The sequence below is a fragment of the Moschus berezovskii genome, chromosome 27 (genome assembly GCF_049115385.1).
Source record: "Moschus berezovskii isolate FMDL1 chromosome 27, NW_MosBer_1.0, whole genome shotgun sequence".
NCBI classification, from domain to species: Eukaryota; Metazoa; Chordata; class Mammalia; order Artiodactyla; family Moschidae; genus Moschus; species Moschus berezovskii.
Window position 1 is genome coordinate 17,353,445 of NC_142486.1, and position 22,995 is coordinate 17,376,439.

The 22,995-nt window shown below is 44.2% G+C and overlaps 1 protein-coding gene across 3 annotated transcripts in view; it reads left to right on the top strand.

The window, feature by feature from the left end:
* Nucleotides 1-207: 207 nt before the first annotated feature.
* NSMCE1 (NSE1 component of SMC5/6 complex) overlaps nucleotides 208-22,995 on the top strand; it is a 37,303-nt gene continuing 14,515 nt past the window's right edge. For 2 of the 3 annotated variants that reach the window (XM_055409720.2, XM_055409722.2), the window contains exons 1-2: nucleotides 208-364; nucleotides 7,383-7,529. In XM_055409720.2, the coding sequence (XP_055265695.1) occupies nucleotides 265-364; nucleotides 7,383-7,529 (247 nt within the window). In that variant the 5' untranslated portion in view covers nucleotides 208-264. Of the gene's footprint in view, nucleotides 365-5,579; nucleotides 5,744-7,382; nucleotides 7,530-22,995 lie in introns of all 3 variants that reach the window. The other variant, XM_055409721.2, reaches the window with a different exon arrangement.

Here is a 22,995-nt window from a genome sequence, read left to right on the forward strand (position 1 = left end):
ATTGCATGAAAGTGAAAAGTGAAAGTGAAGTCGTTCAGTCGGGTCCGCCTCTTCGCGACGCCATGGACTGCAGCCCACCAGGCTCCTCCGTCCACGGGATTTTCCAGGCAAGAGTACCGGCGTGGGGAGCCATTGCCTTCTCAGGAGTTAGGATGCGCTAACTCCGGACCTAATTGACAGATCCCGCGGCACCATGGCAACGGCGCCGACTGCAGAACGGAAGTGCGTCACCCGGTGGGAGGGATAGATCTGCGATGACAACCAATGGGAGGGCCACATCCTCGTTCGCCCCGCCTAGAAGGAGGGGCCGAACCCTCCTTTCTGCCTCCGTCGTCGTCTGTGAGGACTGCGCTTGGGCGCTGTGGTGGGTAATCCGGGCGTCGGGGCGGGAGGCTGAAGGGAAAAGCAAACGGCCGCCTCGAAAGGCGAGGGGCGGGCAGCAGGGGCGGGTGAGGCCCCTGGGTCCGTCCCGTGCTGTGCCACAGTGTGTCGCCGGGGTCCGGGGGTCTGGGGCTTCTCAGTTCCTGGTGGGGAAACTGAGGCCCCGAGAGGGGCAGCAGAACTAGGCAGGCTGCAAGCTAGTCCCTTACACGCAGACAGACGTTTTAAAGTCGTAATATTAGGGGAAGAATTACTTTGAATCAGAATATTAGTTGTAAAAGCGAAATACAAAATTGACTAATCTGAGTAAGTAAAATACGGCCTTCCACTGACCACGCTTTCAGTCTTGACAGCCTCTGGGCTTCCCCTCTGTTTTGGGTACAGAACTTCTTAATTTGTGCAAATGCGCAGCTCCTTATTTCAAAACCCTGAGGCTAGACGTGTTCAGAATCCCGAATTTCTCGAATTTTCCAAAGGTAATGTGCATACATTGTCTGTGCTGTCATATCTTCAGCAGGGTCTTGAGCAGTGTCTTGTAATCAGATACTTTTTGCACAGCTAAATATGTGCATATTTACACCAAGGGGGTAAACAGCAACCCTGAATAATCTCACCTTAGGTTAGATCAGGTTTTCAAACTTGAAAGATTTGGTGTTGAGAATGCGTTCGATTTGAGAGTTGCAGAGAAGGGACCTGGATAATTTTATTGTTCACATTTCTTGAATGTTTGAACCGAGGGTGTCGCAGTTCCTAACCCTGCTTTTGTGTGGTCACTCCCTGTCTCCGTTATAATTCTGTTGTCTTCTTTCCTCTCAGCCTCAGGTTCCTCATCTGTAAAATAGGTTCAGTCATGCTTTCTTCATAAGGTTCTGACAAGGATGAAATGAGACTGTGCACATGGAGCATTTACAGTGTGTCTGGCACTTGGCACAGATGGTTATGTTTGAGATTTTCGTATTCCACACACTTTTCTATTTATGAATTATGTGGGTAGGTAATACATATCCATGGTTAACCCCTGCCCCCTTCATAGAGGCAACTGACTTCTGTGCACAAACAAGCCTATATGTATTTTTCACCCTCACTTCCCCCCTGCCTTTTCCCCAGATCATAGCACTGTATGCAGTTCTGTGCCTCTTCCTTCTATATGAGCATTAATTTTGGCTATTCCTTAACATACTTATATCATTTTCTTTTTTTTTAATTAAGATAGTAACACAAAATTATATGTGATTTAAGTTTGAAGAACAAAAAGTACAATGACCATCCACCACCTAGTTAAGAAATAGAACATTATCATTTTCTCAAAGCCTACACTGAATTCTTTTCTTCCCTCCCCAAAGATAACCACTGCCCTGAACATTGTGTTATCATCCCCTTGTTCTTCTTTGTAGTTTTTAGTATTCTCTCTCATGAATGCAATGTACAGTTTTTCTAGTTTTTGGATTTTATATAAATGGGGCCCAAATATATATTTTGTGTGACTTGATTTTTGCACATAACGTTACAGTTAAGAGATGCAGCCATATTGCCATGAGTAGCTCTACTTCATTGCTGCTCTAAATTCCATGGTATGTTTATAAATGCCTTTATGTAGATGTTCTTGAGTTGATTGGCACTTAAACTGTTGCCAGATTTTTGCTGTTATAGCATGCTACTTTTACCTTAGGAAGTTTATAAACATACTTCCTGAGGTAAATGTGAAAGTTTCTGTAAGGCATATATCTAAGAGTGGATTTGTGGGGATATCAGATTTGCTAGTGTTATCAAATAAACATCTGAAGTAATTATAAGGGCTTATACTGTACCAGCAATTGATGCAAGTTTCAGCCTCAGCCATTCTTATGAATGTATGCCTTTCTGGTAATGGATAAGACATTAATCACTATGGTTTTAACACTCATTTGCCTGTTGAGAGATTGAACATTTTCTTATCTTAATTTATTAATCATTTGTGCATTCTCTTCATAAAATTTTCCATGTTCATTTTTCTCTTCCAGTTGTCTTCCTCTTACTGATTTGTAAGAGTTTTTTTTAATCTCATTATGGATCTTTTGTGGTTTAAATGTGTTTCAAATATCTTCTACTTTGAGCTTGTCTTCTGTTTGTCTCCCCTGCTTTCTGTTTTTGGTGAGCAAAGTTCTTAATTTTAACAAAGTCGATTTATAGTGTATTGTATGGTTTGTTTTTTTCATGTCTTTTAAAGAAGTCCTTCCCTACCTTTGGGTCCTGAAGATAAACTCCTGTGTTGTCCAAAAGTTTTATAGTGTTCCTTTCTCATGACCTTAACCCTCAAGAATTGATTTTTGTGGATATTGTGAAATAAGGGTCTAATTTTATTTTTATTTTGTTCAAGTATGTATAATGGGCTGTCCTGACACCTTTCACTGAAAAGTGCTTTGCCCTGGAGTTCCATTTCTGCAGCATGCCAAGTTTCCATATATCTACCCTTTTCTATTCATTAGGTGTCTGTTCTGTTCCATTGGCCTTGTTTGTCCATTTCTGTATTATTATCACAACTTTATTATTATTATCACACTGTATTCATTACCCTAGCTGTATATTAAGTCTTGGTACCTGGTATGACAAGTCCTCCAGGAATGTCTTTGCCATTTTGTGTTTACATTTTCCATATGAATTTTAGAACCATCTTGTCAAATCACACACAGTCATGCCCACCAAGCCTGTTAGGATTTTGATTGGAATTGTTTTGATTCAGTTACATTGGATCAGTTTGAATTTTAAAGTGACTGCTTTTAACTTTTCATCCTTAAGTGTTCTGTGTGCTATGGTTTTTGTAGATGTCATTTAGTAAAGGAAGTTTCCTTTTATGCCAAGTCTGCTAAAAGAGTTTTTATATGAAAGAATGTTGAATTTTATCAGCTGTTATTTTCCACATCTATTAGGATGGTTGTGTGCTTTTTCTCTTTATTCTATTAATGTGTTTGTTGATGTTGTTTAGTTGCTAGGTCATGTCCAGCTCTTTTGCAACCCCATGAACTGTAGCCTGCCAGGCTTCTCTCTCTATGGGATTTCCCGGGCAGGAATACTGGAATGGGTTGCCATTTCCTTCTCTGGGGGATCCTCTCAACCAGGTCACTCACATTGATTTTGTCCCCTGACCCCTCCAGCTTTATTGAGAAATTATTGACAGATGCCATTTGATTGACTTTCATTGTTAAACCCTTGCTTGATCACAACATATCATTCTTTTTGCGTTCCTGGATTCGGTTCGTTAATGTTTTCGCTTAGGCCTACTGCATCTGTGTTCATGAAAAATATTGAACTTTTCATTTTACTTTCTTTTGACGTCTTTGGTAGGTTTCCGTGCCCAACTTATATCAGCCTTATCAGATGCTTTGGGAACAGCTTGCTCTTTTTCCGGTTCTGTGATAGTTTGTATAACATTTGAAATTATTTGTGTCTAGAATACTTGGTAGAACTTCTTGATAAATCCATTGGGACCTGAAGTTTTCTTTGTGGGAATATAAATTTCCCATAAAATGTCTATAACGGTTATGAAATTGTTTACGTTTTAAAATAATCTTTAATTTTGAATGAACTCCTATGACTTTATACATATTTAAAATTCAGATTATTTTAATTTGTCTATAATATCTTTTTAAAACATCTGTGTCTGCATTTGGTTTCCCTTTTTCATTCCAAATGTTATTTTTTTATAAATTTTCTCACTCTTCTTGAAAAATCTTATCAGAGGTTTGTCACTTAATTATTTTTTTCAAAGAATAATTTTAGTTCTGTTGACCTTTTCAGATATGTACTTATTTTCTATTTAATTAATTTCTGGTCTTAGTTTTTTTCATTCTTTAACTTTCTTTGTATTTAATTTGCTGTTATTATTTTTATAGCTTCTTGATATGGGTATCTAACTCACTAATTTTCTTGCCCTCCCCCCTCAAATATATATAAAAAATTAAGGCTATTAATTTCCTTCTTCTGTTTTAGTTTCCTTCCACCGGTTTCTGTGTGTAATATTTTGTTATTTTCAGTTCAAAATATTTTCTAATTTCCATTAATAATTCCTCTTTAATAATGGCTTATTTAGGAGTATGTTTCTTAAATTCTAAACAACTTTTCTACTTTTCATTTCTGGTTTCCACCTGTATTGCATTGCTCTCAGAGAACATGTTCTGAATGAGTCCAGTCCTTTATAGTTTGCTGAGACTTGCTTTCTGGCCCATATGTGGCAGTTTGCAAAATTATTCTGAGTATGCTTAAAGATTCTGTGGCTGTTGGGTGCAGTGTTTTATGCATGTCCATTGGATTAAGCTTTTTGCTGCATTTTACAAGTCTTCTCTATAAACTTACAGATTCTTTTTATTCATTTTGTCAGTAATTGAGAGGGCTATGTTAATGGATTAAGCTTTTTGCTGAGTCTTACAAGTCTTCTCTATAAACTTACAGATTCTTTTTATTCATTTTATCAGTGATTGAGAGGGCTATGTTAAAATCTTCCACTATAGTTATGGATTTATATGTTTATTTTTGTAGGTCTGATTATTTTTGCCTTAATTGTTTGGAGTCTCTGTTATTAGGTGCTTAAACATTTGAAATTGTTAGAGCTTCTTTGGAACCAAACCTTTGTATCATTTTATGGGGACCATTTTTATCTCTAGTAATAATTTCTGCCCTAAAGTCTATTTTGTGTCATATTAATATTTGGTAAGTTGGCAGAGTATGTATTTTCCTATCCTTTTACTGTAAATTTTTTGGCATTCTTATGTTTTAGAAGTAACTTCTATGTCATATAGCTAGGTTTTATTCATTATTCAATTTGGCAAGTTTTTGATCTGATGCAGCCTGGGTGCATCATCTATTTAAAGACCCTTAATTTGGAGAACCTGAGTTTCCATAGTTTCTAAGATAAAAGTCCACAGAATATTCTGTTCTTGTCCCTGGAACAACCACTGACAATTAAGGGTGTACTCAGTACTAAAACAGACTTCCAGGTGGGTCAGTGGTAGAGAATCCACCTGTCAGTGGGTTCGATCCCTGGTTGGAAAGATCCCCTGGAGTAGGAAATGGTCACCCACTCCAGTATCTTGCCTGGGAGATGCTACTGTCCATGCGGTCACAAAGAGTCAGACATGGCTGAGCAACTGAGCATGCACGCATAGTACCTAAAAATAGAGTGAATGAAGATACCCTATCCTAATGATAGGAAATACACTTGGCAGGACTTGAGCACTGGCTGGAGCTGAGTCAACCCCAGAGAAGAGGAGGATCAGAGTTTGAAGATCAGGTCTGTGGTGTCTGTATGTCTGCGTGGACTGTAACGCCCGGACCAGTGATTCCGGAAGGAGGAGGACTGCAGGGAAGGAAAGGGCTGAGAAAGGAGAAGGTGGGTCCAGTTTTGGATTGGTTGAGATTGAGATGCTGGTGAGATATACTCGAGGATAGCTAGCAGGCAGGCAGAGGGGCTGGTCAGGAGAGAGTGCATCTTCCTAGTCCTGAGGCTCAGCCAATGATGCCTTTAGAAGGAACAGTAACCTTTCTGCCTATCTCCTGGTGCTAGTTCTTGGCAAACTCTTGGTAGTCAGATTTCACTGAAACTGCATCGTCTGTGTTAAAGATAGTATTATCCCCATTTTATAGATGAAAAGACTGAGGTTAAGCATATTAGCTAAACCTGTGTTTATTCTGTGTTATATTTCCCTAAGGTAATAGCGACTTTCTGATAAGATCATGGTGTCATGGGAAGTGGATGTTAGCACCTCAGGATTCCAAGCCCCTCTGCAGTCAGAACTTCCAGGAAAGACCTGGAGATCTGCATTTGTAATCCATGAGTGGGGTGATTCTTAAGATCAGGCAAGTCTGGCAAGCACTGGTCTCAGAGCCCTCCGTCTAGTTCTAAACCCCAGGTCTTACCCCTGCACTGCGCCACCTGTGGCAGGAGCAGGCTTTTAGATCAGACTGTGCTTTTTTTTTTTTTTTTTTAATCAAGGCTCCTTTTATCAGCTCTGATCTTTGTGGTTTGTGGAAAGATAGCATTTTAGTAGAGAGCAAGGAGATTTTCAAAACACCCTGCAGTCCTAGCCGACAGTTGTCTTATCAGTGGTTTGGGAGAGGAGAGGGAAACCAGCTCTTATTGTTTCCTCTCGGCTCTCTAAGCAGTGAACGTTATTCTTATTTTATAGTGAGAGATGGGACCTCAGCTAAATTTATCCCAGACCATAGACCTAGTGGGAGGTCGAGCCAACTTTCAGACTCGGAATTGTCTACTAGTAAAAATAGCTTACATTTTTTTTTATAGCATTTAGACTGTTACCACCAGGCTTCTATATGTATTTTTTTTTAATTGAAGTATAGTTGTTATACAATATTTTAAGGTTCAGGGGTACAACAGAGTGATTCACAATTTTTGAAGGTTATACTCCATTTATAGTTGTCATAGGCTGTTATGTTTTTTGTTCGTTTAATCCCCATAGTAATTCTAAGGAGGATGTTTCTGTCATTCTCACTTAACAGATCAGAAACTGAAGTGTGTGGAGGGTCCATTTCTCCATTTCACACACCTCCGTGGTGGAGTAACCTGTGAACCCCGGCGTTCTGGCTGCTTCCAGAGTCCATTTTATTCACCAGTTGTTGCTGTTGTTTAGTTGCTAAGTTGTGTCCGACTCTTTTGTGACCCTGTGGACTGTAGCCTGCGAGGCTCCTCTGTCCCTGGGATTTCCCAGGCAAAAACACTAGAGTTGGGTTGCATTTCCTCCTCCAGGGGATCTTCCCAATCCAGGGATTGAACCTACGTCTCCTCCTTTGGCAGGCAGGTTCTTTACCACTGAGTCACCAGGGAAGCTCAAGCTTCTTACCTCTGCACACTAATGTGCCTCGTCCCTGCCTTGTGTCCTTTTCATCTTTGTACTACTCAGCTTGATGAACTTGATTCTAGAACTGTCACAGACTTGTAAATTGGAACGCAACATGGAGCATCGCTTCTGGTGTGCTCGGACTTGACTCGATTTCCTTTGCTTCCTTTTTAGTTCCTCCATCCATGCAGGGCAACACGAAGAAAATGGGTGTCATGACTGATGTCCACCGGCGATTCCTCCAGCTGCTGATGACTCATGGTGTGCTGGAAGAGTGTGACATCAAGCGCTTGCAGAAGCACTGCTATAAGGTCCATGACTGTGAGTATCCTGCCCTTCCCCCCGCTGCTCTGCTGCCAGGTGATCAGGCGCTAGTGACGTTGGACCGACACTGCATACCCAGTCTACCGATACTCCCGACCTGGGCGTTCAGGTCTCTCACTGTCTCACACCAGCCCATCTTTCTCATCTTCAACTCTTGATTTTTTTTTTTAAAGTAAATCTGACGTTTAGTCCAGTGGCTAAGAACCTGGACTCTGATGGCTGGATAGTCGAGGTTCACACTAAAGCTCTAGCTAACTTTAGCTCTAGCTAACTCTAGCCTTCTGCAGTCCGAGTCTCTTCATGTCTAAAATGAGGATAATTTGTACTTGGCACCCGGGGTGGCTCAAAGGCTTAAGAGACATGATACGAACTAAACACCTGGCATGGAAGGTGCTCCGTTGGCTGTTGACATAAGAGGGCAGCTTCGCACAGTGGTGGAGGGCACAGCCTTAGACTTGGCCCAGCTGGTAAAGTTCATCCCTGCCTTGTGCCAGCTGTGGGCATTGGGAGCGTCTTCTCAGTGGGTTGTTGGAGAAGCGAAGATAACACACGTGGAGCACTTAGAGACAGGACCTGGTTTCAATAACTGGAGGTCTCAGTAGAAGCAAGAGGGTCCATTTGGACAAATCAGTGAAATCCACATTTGTAGATCTTACTCAGCTGAATGTCAGTCTGGGTAGATCTCATTGAGTGAAAAAGTTGGTAAATTATACCTATTGTACAGTGTCATTGTGCTAAGTTTTTTGTAAAATGTAAGGAGATCAATCCTGGATGTTCATTGGAGGGACTGATGCTAAAGCTGAAACTGCAATACTTTGGCCACCTCATGCGACGAGTTGACTCACTGGAAAAGACTCTGATGCTGGGAAAGGTTGGGGGTGGGAGGAGAAGGGGACGACGGAGAATGAGATGGCTGGATGGCATCACCGACTCTGTGGACATGAGTTTGAGTGAACTCCGGGAGTTGGTGATGGACAGGGAGGCCTGGCGTGCTGTGATTCATGGGGTCGCGGAGAGTCGGACACGACTGAGCGACTGAACTGAACTGAACTGAACAATCTTTATTGTCCGTGAATACATACATCTGTGTGTAAAAATCTAAAAGTGGACTCTTAAGGGGTGTGGGGTGCGCTGTAAGGTGCTTGTCTTTGGGGAGAGGAGGAAGGGGATCATTTTGTCATTAGAAATCAATGGACACCTCGTTGTCTGTTCTTTGTAAAAGAAAAAGACTTGAAGTAAATGTGGCATTATTAGGATAGTGTAGTGGTTGTCCTGATTAACAGGAATAAGTGTTTTTTTATTGTGTGTTTTTGTCTTTCTGTAGTTTCGTGAGTTTTTTGGCTGTATCAAACCTTAGTTGCAGCGTGAAGGTGCTTGCTTGTGTCACACAGGGTCTTTCATTGTGAAGCGCGGACTCTCTAGTTATGACGTGTGAGCTCAGTAGTTGCAGCATTCAGGCGTCGTAGCTCTGCGGCTTGTGGGATCTTAGTTATGCGAACAGGGATCGAACCCATCCCACCCCCCCCACCCCCCACCCCCCGCATTGCAAGGCAGATTCTTAACCACTGGACCATGGGGGAAGGCCCTCTTTCGGTATTCTTAATTTTCAAAAGAAATAGTGAGCTAAGCCAAGAGGGCTGGGGTAAGGTGTGAGCAGGGTGCTGGGGACACTGGTCAGGGGACCTGAGACCAGGCGCCGCATTAGAGAACTCCTGTCTGTGGTGTGACGGAGGCAGAAGCCAGGTCCCTAGGAGGGGAAGAGCAATAAGAGGGGAGATGGTGGGTACAGAGCAGCGTCCTTCCCGCTGTGCAGGAGGAGGAGGACAGAAGGGGGTGGCGTTTAGAAAGGAGGCAGTGATTGAAGTGACTGGCCGCTGATGTGTTCCTGGGAAATTCTGAGAGCTGGATGGTGCATGGCAACAAGTTAAAAGCTTGGAGGGGCCCTCAGTAAGGAATCCCTTTAAACTCCACTTGATCCTTTGTGTCCAAACTTAATTGACGTTATGAACCTTGGGAAACTCTGGACAAGAACACATGCTGTGTGGGAAGAGAGCATGTTCTTGCGGTGTGTAGGTTTACAGGTTATGAAGAGCCCATAATTGTACTCCATAGTCATGGACTTTTTTGTTTGTTTTTGTTTTTTAATTCTGTGGACATTGCAGACCTTCTGGAAGGATTTGAAGCAAGACAGTGACATAGTTATTGCTGTGCTTGAGACTTTCCTCCTGGTGAAAATATATCTGGTCTGATTGCCTGTACTGTGGTGGATCAGGGTCTTTGGTGACAGCCTCAACCCTCTCCAGTATTCTTGCCTGGAAAATCCCATGGACAGGAGAACCGGGCCAGCTACAGTCCATGGGGTTGCAAGGAGAGACGACTGAGTGACTCATACTTTGTCTTTTTGCTTTTCCTTTATAGAAATGGAATATTACACCTGCCAAGCTACCTTCCCTTGTTCTTTAAAAAATACAGCAGGACTTTAACCCTGGCCATCAGTGTCCACCAGCGATAGGCAGAGTCATGTTTTTCTTAATCTTACCTACGTGACAGTTCTTTCTCCCTTTTAGTTTCTTATCTAAGTCCTGACCACGAGCTTTATTGTTGATGGGGAAGTTTCAGAGCTGACTGTAAGGAGCTGTATGATGCCTCAGTACTAAGAATGAAAGTGTTTTTGCCTTTATTTGACCTTTAAAGTTGTCATGACCTAATTTAGGAAAGTCCTGTAAAATGTGTCTAGGAATTGATTTATTTATTCCTTACATTTCATGAACTGTTCATCAAGATCTAGTTATGGCTAGGATAGTCAGGATAGAACTGTAGATGTTTTCTCCCATCCTTCATTTAAAAAAAGGTGAGCGAGAGAGAAAAGCTTGTTTTTAAGTGTCAGTGTTATTTGAGAGATTAATATCCCCAAGGGATGATGAAAAAAATCATCTAAAATTAAGTAAAAGCTTAGCAGACCAATATTATTAATCTCCTATCGTTAGATTCCTAGGAAATTCCCCGTTTACCAACTAGAAAAATGTTTAGGTCCTCAGAGAAGGATGAAGCAAAGAAGTCGTTGAAATTGCAAGTTATTCTCCGTGCAGTTTCCCTCAGCGTTTGTCCCTTTTATCGAAACACTTCCTCATTTGGGCTCCCCTGTTACTGTCATTAGGGGAAGACCAATTCCCCACATCTCTTGGCTAGTAAAGATTTTTTTTTTTGACATCCTGGTATGAAGCCGTGGCCTTTCTTCCTGGCACTGGGAGCACCTTCAATTTTGGCCCAGGGCTTGTGTGCAAGCTTGTGGCCATCCGGCAATAATTCCTGAGACTCCCTGGTGGGCCAGGCCTCTGGGCAAGGGCTGATGACACAGAGATAAACTTTACTCTGCTCTGGGTTTTGTGAGTTGTGTACACACAATCAGACGAGTCCAGTGTAAGCGCCCTTGGTGGGCATAGGTACAGGAGGCCTGTGGAGTGCTGGTGAAGACTTGTACTGGAGGATTTCCCCTTTTGACTAGGTTAGAGCAACAGGGACTCTTTTCTTTCCTGTGTGAAACAATTGAAGAATGGACAAAATACTTGCAACTCTGAACTTTAGTCGGTGAAGGACAGTGATCTCTTGAGAGGTGAGCAATGAAGGTTTTTTCCATCTTGACACCAAATATTTGTTGTTTTTTTTTCTTTGCCAATACTACCTCCCCAGTTCTCTGCATACCAAGTGGGTGTCCAAGAACTCAGTTCAGTTCTGACACTGTGTCCCTGGAGCTAGGTATCAGATCCCACCAGTGAGGGAGGGACATAGTCCCATGAGACTGCACCTACTCCTGTGCCAGTTGCAAGTCCTGGGCGACCCGTTCTTCTGACTGACCGACTGTAAATCAAGGGTTCTCGTGATGCCCTCCTCAGTTTCAGTACCTTGGTAGAATGGGTCTTAAAACTTAAGAAAACATGTTACTTGCCTTTGCTGGTTTATTATTTGTCTGACTGTTTGCATCCCCAGGGACTGTAGCCCACTAGGCTCCTCTGTCCATGGGATTCTCCAGACAAGAATACTGGAGTGGGTTGCCATTTCCTCCTCCAGGGGATCTTCCCAAACTAGAGATTGAACCCATATCTCCTGTATCTCCTGCACTGCAGGTGGATTCTTTACCCACTGCACCATTGGGGAAGCTTTTTAAGTTTATTGTAAAGGATACAACTCAAGAGCAGTTCTACAGATAAGATGCAAAGCCAGGCTCTGGCAGGCAGGGGTGATGTGGAACCTCCATGCCCTCTCTGGGTGCTCCACCCTCCTAGGGCCTTGATGTGTTCACCATCAGAGAAGCTCTCCAGATCTCAACATTTAGGGATTTTTTAGTGCAGGTTTTATCACATAGGTGTGATTGATGAAATCATTGGCTGGTGATGATTAGCTCAATCTCCGCTCCCCAGATTTGTGGGATGAGGCTGAAAGTTCCAAGCATCAAATCAAGGCTTGGTCTTTCTGCAAGTGGCCCTTATCCTGAAGTTAGTTAGGGACCTGTCAAGAATCATCTCATTAGAACAAAAGACCTTCCTGTCACCTTGTCACTCAGGAAATTCCAAGTGTTTTAGGAACTGTGTACCAGTAGCCAGGGACAATGACCAAGGATCTTTCATACACCACAGGGAAAATGGGGGTGAGCACTACAGTTGCCTCCACTCACTGCCATGAGAGCATCTTCAGGCCATGGCACAGGGGGAGCCAGGCAGAGCCAGACAGACTCTCTGAGTTGAGGTGGAGCTGAGTGTTCAGGAGACAAAAGCAGCTAGGGTTTGCAGGACAGGGTACTGGAGAAGAGAGGTGCACGGAGAGAAGAGTGGAGCTCCGTAGAGTACCCTCCACTCCTGTCAGGGTCGAGCCGGGAACTGATCAGCAATGGAACTACCTGAGGCCAAGGAAAGAAACACTTGAGGAAAAGCATTAGGGAAGCAGTGTGGGAGGTTCACACGGGACTGGGAATAGTGCCTGTTCCAGGCCCAGATGGCTTCCTCGGTGAATTCTATGAGACAGTCAGGGAAGAAGTAATACCAGCTCTACCTTAGCTCCTCCAGAAAACTGAAGAGAACACTTCCCAACTCATTCTGTACGAGTTGCATTATCCTGATACTAAAACCAGATAGATACTGTAAGGAGAGAAAACTGAAGAGCAAGATCCCTCATGAATGTAGATGCTAAAATTCTTTTTATCTGTTTATTTTTGGCCATACTGGGTCTTTGCTGTTGTGTGTGGGCTTTTGCTGCTTGTGGTCTGTGGGTTTCTTGTTGCCGTGGCTTCTCTTGTTGCGGGGCATGGGCTCTCGGCATGTGGGCTTCAGTAGTTGTGGTGCGTGGGCTTAGTAGTTGCGGCTTTGTTGCCCTGAGGCTTGTGGGATCTTAGTTCCCAGACCAGGGATAGAACCCATGTCCCCTGACTTGGCAGGTGGATTCTTAACTACTAGACCACCAGGGAAATCGCTGTAGGTGCTAAAATTCTAAACACAATTTTTGCCAGTTTCATTCAGCAATATATAAAAAGGATGATATAAAATGACCAAGTAGGGTTTACCCCAAGAATGCAAGGGGTAAGCACTTGAAAGTCATTCAATGTAATAATTCACCATATTAGCAAACTAAAAAAGCAAAACTGTAAGATCACCTCAGTAGGTACAGAAGAAACATTTGACAAAATCCAGTTATCTACCCTGGCATGATGAAGCAGAAGTCTCTTACAGAAAACCAATGAGATCCTCCTGAGCAGGGTGTAAGCAAGATAAACAGGACCTCAGGACTTCGAGCAGGAGAGAGCAATCAACAACTATCTGCACAGAGTTGAAAAATCTTACATCTATTCTGATTTTACAAAAACCAAACAAACCCTCAGCAAATAAATAGGAAAGGAAGGGAACTTCCTTAACCCAATAAAGGGGATCTATGTAAAACTACAGCTAATATGCTTAATTGTAAGAGACTGACTACTTTTCCCCTGATTTCAGGAGCAAGACAGGAATGTCTCTTCTCATCATTTCTGTTCATCATTGTACTAGAGGTTCTAGCCAGTACACTCAGGCAAGGAAAGATGAAGGCATCCACTTGGAAAGGAAGAAGTGAAATTGTCCATTCACAGATGTGCTCATCTGTGTATTTCAAAATCTGATGGAATCTTTGAAAAAGCTACCGGAACTGATAAATGCATCTAGTAAAGTTGCAGTTTGCAAGATCAGTACACAAAAAATCATTTTCATTTTTTATGTGTTAGCAGTGAATCATCAGAAATTGAAAAAAATTTTAAAAGAACCAAATTTATATAGCATCAAAATATGAAATACTTAGGAGTAAATCTGACAAAAATTTGTAAGGAGCCCTGTAAACTGGAAATCCCAAAATACTGCTGAGAAAAATTTAAAAAGAGCTAAATAGATGGAGATACACACCATGTTCATGGACTGGTAAACTCAGTATTGCTAAGATACCAGTTTTTCTCAAAACGATATGTATTAATAAATTCTACTCAATATCACTCAGATTGAAATGATTTGGTGGCATTTCAGGGGTCTTCAGGGAACTCTGATCCTTGATGTCTCAGCACAGAAAGAACCCAGCGAGAGGCAAAGTGATAGGTAATAAGTGATTTATGAAAATAGGATGCTTGTGAGGCTTACAGATGGGCCAGCAAGAGGGTGCCACGTGCCAAGAACTTAGTGGGCTACAGTTTTACAATCACAGGAGAAGTGGGAAGGAGTTGAAAGACCACCTTATTCCTCATTCTTGAGTAGATATCACGCTTCCCTTATCAGCTCCTCCTCCAGGTTGGGCAGGGGAGTTTTTCTTGTCGCTTCATGGTCAAGCTGGGACTTATCATGGCACAGTGGAAATGAGCAAAAAGGTAGTTCAGTTCAGTCTCTCAGTTGTGTCCGACTCTCTGCGACCCCATGAATCACAGCACACCAGGCCTCCCTGTCCATCACCAACTCCCGGAGTTCACTCAAACTCATGTCCACAGAGTTGGTGATGCCATCCAGCCATCTCATTCTCTGTCGTCCCCTTCTCCTCCCGCCCCCAACCTTTCCCAGCATCAGAGTCTTTTCCAGTGAGTCAACTTGTCACATGAGGTGGCCAAAATATTGGAGTTTCAGCTTTAGCATCAGTCCTTCCAATGAATACCCAGGACTGATCTCCTTTAGAATGGACTGGTTGGATCTCCTTGCAGTCCAAGGGACTCTCAAGAGTCTTCTCCAACACCACAGTTCAAAAGCATCAATTCTTCGGCGATCAGCTTTCTTCACAGTCCAACTCTCACATCCATACATGACCACGGGAAAAACCATAGCCTTTACTAGACGGACCTTTGTTGGCAAAGTAATGTCTCTGCTTTTTAATATACTATCTAGGTTGGTCATAACTTTCCTTCCAAGGAGTAAGTGTCTTTTAATTTCATGGCTGCAATCAGCATCTGCAGTGATTTTGGAGCCCCAAAAAATAAAGTCTGACACTGTTTCCACTGTTTTTCCATCTATTTCCCATGAAGTGATGGGACCAGATGCCATGATCTTTGTTTTCTGAATGTTGAGCTTCAAGCCAACCTTTTCACTCTCCTCTTTCACTTTCATCAAGAGGCTTTTGAGTTCCTCTTCACTTTCTGCCATAAGGGTAGTGTCATCTGCATATCTGAGGTTATTGATATTTCTCCCAGCAATCTTGATTCCAGCTTGTGCTTCTTCCAGCCCAGCGTTCCTCATGATGTACTCTGCATATAAGTTAAATAAGCAAGGTGACAATATACAGCCTTGACGTACTCCTTTTCCTGTTTGGAACCAGTCTGTTGTTCCATGTACAGTTCTGACTGTTGCTTCCTGACCTGCATACAGGTTTCTCAAGAGGCAGGTCAGGTGGTCTGGTATTCCCATCTCTTTCAGAATATTCCACAGTTTATTGTGATCCACACAGTCAAAGGCTTTGGCATAGTCAATGAAGCAGAAATAGATGTTTTTCTGGAATTCTCTTGCTTTCTCCATGATCCAGCGGATGTTGGCAATTTGATCTCTGGTTCCTCTGCGTTTTCTAAAACCTGCTTGAACATCTGGGAGTTCACGGTTCACATATTGCTGAAGCCTGGCTTGGAGAATTTTGAGCATGACTTTACTAGCGTGTGAGATGAGTGCAATTGTGTGGTAGTTTGAGCATTCTTTGGCATTGCCTTTCTTTGGGATTGGAATGAAGACTGACCTTTTCCAGTCCTGTGGCCATTGCTGAGTTTTCCAAATTTGCTGGCAGTAACATGCTAAAAATCGTAAATCATTTCAGGTTTTAGTATAATGTCACTTTTTTCTTAGATTTTTATTTTTGGTGCAAGCAGAGGAGTGTGTCCTAGTAGGAATCATTAGCTTACTGGGCAGGATGTGGGCCTCATGCCACCATTATTCTAGTTTTACTGTTTTAGGATGTATCTCATGCTCCTGCTGCATGATTTTGTTGCTAAGCAAGCCTTCTTGGTTTTGTGGTTAAGCAAACCTGCTTTCTTGAGTGATCCTTAACTTACGGGGGTCTCCCATACTTTTTGCTTTACTTACAGTCCCCTGAAAAGTGCAAGTCGCTCAGTCGTGTCTGAGTCTTTGCGACCCCATAGACTGTAGCCTGCCAGGCTTCTCTGTCCATGGAATTCTCTAGGCAAGAATACTGGAGTGGGTGGGTAGCTGCTCCCTTCTCCAGGAGATCTTACCAACCCAGGGATGGAACCCAGGTCTCCCACATTGCAGGCGGATTCTTTACTGTCTGAGCCACCAGGGAAGCACTACCGTCCCCTAGTGGGATTAACTGTTTAATTATCTACTTTTCCCCTTTACTCTGTCCCTATCAGAATTCCAGCAGAGTCTTTTTTTTTTGTTGTTGAAATTGAAAAGCTGATTCCAAAATTCACATGGAAATCCAAAGAACCAAAAAGAACAAAAACTATTTTGAAGAAGGCAGTCAAACTTAGAGGATTAATGCTGATTAATTATCTGGTTAATTAGGTTAATTAAGATGACCTGATTTTAAGACATTATGTAACTACTGTATCAAGACAGTGTGGTATTGGCATAAAGAAAGATCTACAGGTCAATGGAATAGAATAGAGACAGCTGATTTTTGACAGACACGCAAAGGCAACTCAGGGAAAATAGTCTTTTCAAAAAACAATGCTGAAATAATTAGATATCCATATTCAAAAAAGTGAACCTGAGCCAACTTTGCACCGTATATAAATGTTAAGATGAATCATATACCTAAACATAAAACCTAAAACTATCACACTTCTAGAAGAAAATGTGGGAAGAAACCTTCATACCTTGGCTTAGGCAAAGATTTCTTGGATATGATCCATAAGAGAACAAATTATTAATTGCACTTCAAAATTCTGAAATTCTGCTTTTTGAAATATACTTAGTGCTTAGAGAATGAAAAGACAAGCCAAATACTGAGAGAAAATATTTGCATAACACATATCTGATAAAGGGTTTGTATCCAGAATATATAGAGGACTCTCAAAACTCAACAGTTAGAAAACATGCAACCCAAAGAACAAAGGGACAAAAGACTCGAACAGACACTTCACCGAAGAAGTTCTGTGGACGGCAGACAAGCACATGAAAAGATGTTTATCCTTTCATTAGGCCTTAGGGAAATGCAAACTAAAATCACGATGAGAGACCACTAAACGCCTATCAGAATATCTGTGGTTTAAAAGACTATGTATTACGTGTTGGCAGGACAGCAGAAGAACTGGAGCACTCACCTCCTGTTGGGCATAAGACGCTAGAGCCATCTTGAAAATCAGTGTGGCAGTTTCACGACAGCTATTTCTCTCTCATGTATTTGTTTTTAGCCTTGAGAAATGAACATATGTGTCCACACAAAGGGTCACATCTAAGTCTTCAGAGTAGGTTTACTTGTAATGGCCCCAAAATGAAAAAAAAAACTAATCGTCCCATCAACAGGTGAACTGATACATGGACTGTGGTATTATCCATCTGATAGTGGGTGCTACTTAGCATTAAAAAGGAATGAACCATTGCTGTGTGCTACATTATGAATGAATCTCAACACGGTCATGCCCAGTGGGGAAGCCAATTAAAGGAGAGTATATACTGTATGAATCCATATATACACAGTTCTGGACAGCACATACTTAACTGTCGTGAGAGAAAGGAGTTCAGTGGTCTCCTGGGGAAATGGCACAGGGGAGGGTAGTGGGGCGTGGGAGAGGATTGCACACAGACATGAGAAGACTTAAGTGCTGATGGATATGCTTAGTATCTTGATTGTCGTGGTGGTTTTAAGGGTGTAACGTGTCATAACTTACTAAATTGTGCCCTTTTAAATTGTAGGTGAATTATATCTGAACAAAGCTGTATAAAAAAAATCTGCATTTAAACTGACTTTGCTACTTGGCAGCTGTGTAACCTTGATCAAGTCACTCAACCCCAGAGCTTTATGAATGGAACATACGGCATGTGTTCTGTGGCCTGTCAGTGCCATGTAGGGAATTCAACAGGTTTCCAAAATGTAGCTCATTCTCTGGGTCTCCTAAGGCGCTGTGTCATCAGCGTGGGACTCAGTGAAAACAGATGGAGCATTCAGGAGAAGTATGGAGAGGCCCCTCCTCACAGTGAGGAGGCCCCCTCCTCAGAATGACTCCCAAGACAGTTGGCGTTCAGTTTCCTAAAAACAAGCATGGAAACCTGAGTTTTGAAGCCTTTGTAAGAGGCCCAGGAGCCCTTGGGAAGTAGGTGTTTCCTCCTGATGATGTTGTCAGGGAATGGTGTTGCCCACCTTGGGGGATTGGGGGGGCCCCAAACCTGAACCTGACTCTTGGTTAGAATGTGTGTCATTGATCATGTGGCTTTAAGGGGAGAAGCAAAATGTCGCCATGGTCCACAGTTTCATGGCAACAAGTCTCTCAAAGTTACTTGCCTTGTTAAACTCTCTGGGGGCTGGCCTTTCTGGTTTTGTGTGGTTGAACGTGTTGGGTTTTAGGGATCATTAGGTGCAGCCTCCTTGTCTGATAAAGCAGGAAGTGGAAACCCCTGGAGAGTGGATTGCTGTGTGGCCCCTCCTCACACAGTGGCTCTGGGCACCCCCCGCCACTGCTGGTGCTGCCTTCCACATCAGCGCCAGACTCACTGAGGGCCTGCCTTGCTTGAAGCTCCTAGCCTTGCTTTCTAAATTTATGTTTTATTTTGAAATAGTTCCAAACTCACAGGAGAGCTGTAAGAACTTCCCCTACCCTGAATCATCTGCGCGTAGGTTACCAGTTTGAGATTCTGTTACCCCTACATTCTTTAGCATGTGTTTCCTTCTGGCAAAGATTCTCCTGCGTAACCACAGGACAGCCATGAAAACCTGAACATCAGCATCGATCCATCACTCACTATCATCTGGTCCACAGATCCCATTGGAGTTTCTCCAGTTGTCCCAATGTTGTCTTTTTTAGCAAAGGAGCCACCCCAGTGTCACGTGTTACATTTAGTTGTCATATGCAGTTTGTCAAAAGGACAAGTAGAATGTCCAAAATCTTAGATTGAAAAACTGACTCAGCATTATTTCAGTGAGTAGAATAAGCAATACGATTTTCAGGCAAAACACTAGTGAACTGAAATGTATGTACCCAAAATAGGTTAGGGAACACTGTGTCAGAGGAACGTTGGGAGTGATGGATATTTTCTGTGTTTGTCAGACCTCTCCTCCGAGCTTTGTTTTTCTCACGTGGATTTACACGACCATCTCTGCGCTCAGGGCTCCAACCTCAGGGTTCTGGCTCATGGTGGGTGGCCTGTGTTAGTGGTGAGGCAGTGATGCTGTCCACCTTTCCGCTTAGTATTCCATCCTGTGTCCGCTGCTGCTGCTGCTGCTGCTAAGTCACTTCAGTCATGTCTGACTCTCTGTGACCCCATAGACGGAAGCCCACCAGGCTCCCCCGTCCCTGGGATTCTCCAGGCAAGAACACTGGAGTGGGTTGCCATTTCCTTCTCCAATGTGTGAAAGTGAAAAGTGAAAGTGAAGTCGCTCAGTCGTGTCCGACCCTTAGCGACCCCACACACTGCAGCCTACCAGGCTCCTCCAGCCATGGGATTTTCTAGGCAAGAGTACTGGAGTGGCTTGCCATTGCCTTCTCCGCCTGTGTCCGCAGTCACGTTTAAACACACCTTCTCTTTCTAGGGAGGGTTCAGCGATGATCAGATGCTGGCTCCAAATAAGTTTTCCTCCTACTTTTAATGATCTCATTGCACATTCCTCTCCTTTCGCTGTGATGAACAGTTAATAACCTTACTGCTGTCAACTGGCTTGCCTTTCCAGTTAATCAGGGGGGATTACATGTGTGCCCATGACTGAAAAGTGGCATAAAATTAGCATGAAAAGTAGCATCTCCAACGGGACTTGATGAATTTTCGAACATAGGCAATTTCACAACAGGCATCTTTGATGTGTGCTCAGGCTGGAGCATTTGGGTTCTGGAAGTTCTGCAGCCAGGAGGGAACGAATGCTGTGGGTTTCACATCTCTAGCTCCTGAAAGAGTCACTGCATCTTAAGTCCGCAGGGGGAGGTGGGGGCGGGGTGGGGACCGTCCCTCCCAGGCCAGCGTGGATCTGCTGAGCTGGGACCTCTGTGCTTCATGCTCTCCCAAGCGTGGGCCTCATTAGGTCCGGAGTGTGTTTTGCACTGGGGCGGTGTTATGGGTGTGTGGGAGGACTGGGAGTGAGTTCTTCAGCAGGATCACCACATGCCACTGGCAGGAACAAGGAAGTCTTTTCTTGAAGACGTGAGTTCAAATCAGGGACTCAGGAAAGTTTTTTGGTTTTTTTTTTTTTTTTCACTTTCTGTCTTTGCTTTCTGTTTTATAAAGGAAATCTGATCTACTTCATGGAAAAGTTGTGAGGGTCACACAGGGAGCTTAGGTGACGCGCCTGGCTCAGAGTACTTCCTGCTCCTTGCTGCCCCTTCCTTCCTGCGTGTCCCTCCCCATAGCGTCCACTCTCAGATCCCAGGGCTGGGGGTGGGGAAGTGAGCCCCAGGAGGTCCGTGATGTTGGTCCTTAGTGTGATGGGGACTGCGATAGGAATTCATGCGCTCTGATTTGTTTCTGGCTGCGCTGGGTCTTTGCTGCTGCTCAGGCTTGCGCTCGTTGTGGCGGGCGGGGCTGCTCTTGGTTCCCGTGCACGGGCTTCTCTTTGCGTTTGTCTCTCTCGTTGCAGAGCATGGACTCTAGGGCATGTGGCTTTCAGTGGTGGTGACACGTGGGCTCAGTAGTTTTTGGTTGCTGGGCTCTAGAGCACAGGCTCAGTAGTTGCGGTGCATGGGCTTGGCTGGTCTGTGGCATGTGGGATCTTCTTGGACTAGGGATGGAACTCGTATCTCCTGCATTGGCAGGCAGATTCTTTACCACTGAGCCACCAGGGAAGCCTCTATAAGCTGATTTTCTGATAATGGGGTTTTCTTAGAACATCCAGGGTGTGGCCATCGTTTCCTCGTAGAAGGAGATGACGAGTGCAGGAGCCGAGGGGGTGTGAGTGCCGGGGAAGGCTGGCACGGCCGAGTGTAGAGCGAGCAGGCACACAGGAGTGTGGCTGGGGGTGGGGGGAGCCACCGGCGGCTTCCAGGTGGGTGGTGGTGGTGCCGGGATCTGGTCTCACCCCAGCGGCACATGGAGGACGGGGCGGTGGTGGGGACTCAGAGGAGGGCTGCAGTGAGCAGGACGGAAGTGGTCAGTCCTCCTCTGACCGCACCCCTGGCTTGCACGCCTTTCAGCCCCTTCCTAAGCCCTGCTGGGAGTGGGCCGCTGAGTCAGTTCCCACATGTATGAGGCGTGCGCATAAGCAGAGACCACCCAGGTGAGAACAGGCGAGGGCTGTTTACTCAGAGCTTGCTTGCAAGGCACTTGTGTTTTGGAGACTTGATGGCAGGCAGAGGAGTGGGGAAGCTCCATGGTGGGCGAGAGGGAAGGCCTCGGCAGTATCCTGATTGGAGGCTGCGGCTCGCGAAGCTGGAGGCGGGCTAACTAGAGGCAGGACAGCCTGTGATGGGTTTGGGGGAGCATTCCTGACTTTCTCTGGTTGGGCCTAAGACAAAATTCAGGGAAGCTGTCAGTTATTAATCAAGACTTGGTCATTCTACAGAGGTTATTGTCGGCTTCCTGGGCTGGTTGGTGCCGATTGTGGATCAGAGCCCTGTTTTTATACGTGGTTACTGTCCGTCTGTACGTTCAGTCTGTCAGATGAATGTGTGTGACCCAGTCAGTTCCTTTGAGTTGTTTCCTCTGAGAAACCACAGCTGCTTCTCTGCTGGACCTGGGACAGCGGGGCCTCTGTAGTCTCCCTGTGTCTTTATGGCAGGGTTCCAGCCCAAACCACATTTAGAAAACTGGTGGTGTCATAGGGATCTAGTTTGCAAGTGTAGTTTTTACCCTATCGTATTTCTAATTTTTAAAAACTGTGTGTTTTTTTAATTTTCTCACATGAGAAAAAAAATTTTCTAATAAAAATCTAAAAATTGGGCACATGCCTGGGGCGGAAGAGCCCTGTCTCTTTTGACGGGACGCTCGCTGTCCACTTCACCCTCTGTGCCCACTGCCATCCACATCTGTGCTTCCCGCCCGGCCTCTGTGGACATCTGGCTTGTCAGTCTCCACAGCTCTGCTCAGGTGAGCTTGAGGGAGAAGCTTGGGGACAAAGCTGAGCTGCTCGGTTCAGCAGGGGTGGCAGCCCTGCCCTGCAGAGCCTCCATCAGCTCCTCGATGGCCTGGATGGTTGCGGGTGGGGGCTGCCACGCATCTCAGTGACGGGTGGACCGCTTGTTTTCAGAGGGCGAGCGGAAAATGAGACGCGCGTGAACAGCATCAGCAGTGAAGTTCTGCTGAAAGTGGTTGGGTTTTCTGGGATGACTCACAGTGTGATTTGGACTTTGCCCCACCTCAGTACCATCATGATGGGAGTCCTGTTGCTGTTGCCAGAAGTACTGACCAGTAGGCCTCTGGCCAGGGGAATGGCTGACGAGTAGGCTTCCTGCACTTATATGGACAGTTGGTGTCTGTCCCTGTCACCACTCCGGCAATGTTATCATGGGTTTGAGGGCACTTAATGCATGTGGCCGAGATGCTAAAACTGTGCTGAGGATTGTAAAGTAAGTTTTATGCCCTGTCATTTGAAGTAAAGCCCAAGAGTAGACTTCCTAACCGAAATAACCTGTTGCTTTTGGGAAAAAATGATGTCTATACCTGGAGACAGATCTCTCACCAATAGACTTTTTAAAAGAGCCTGTTCCCTCTGCACCATCAGAGCCCTGAGCTAATCTCTGTTGTCACAGGACAGTGTCATTTTTCTCTTTTTTGTTTCAAACTCCTAAGGATTAATGGCACCAGGGTACATTGTTGAGCACTGAAATATTTTTTTAACCTTTTATTATGGAAAAAGAGAGATAAGGAGAGAGAATAATACAATGCAGCCT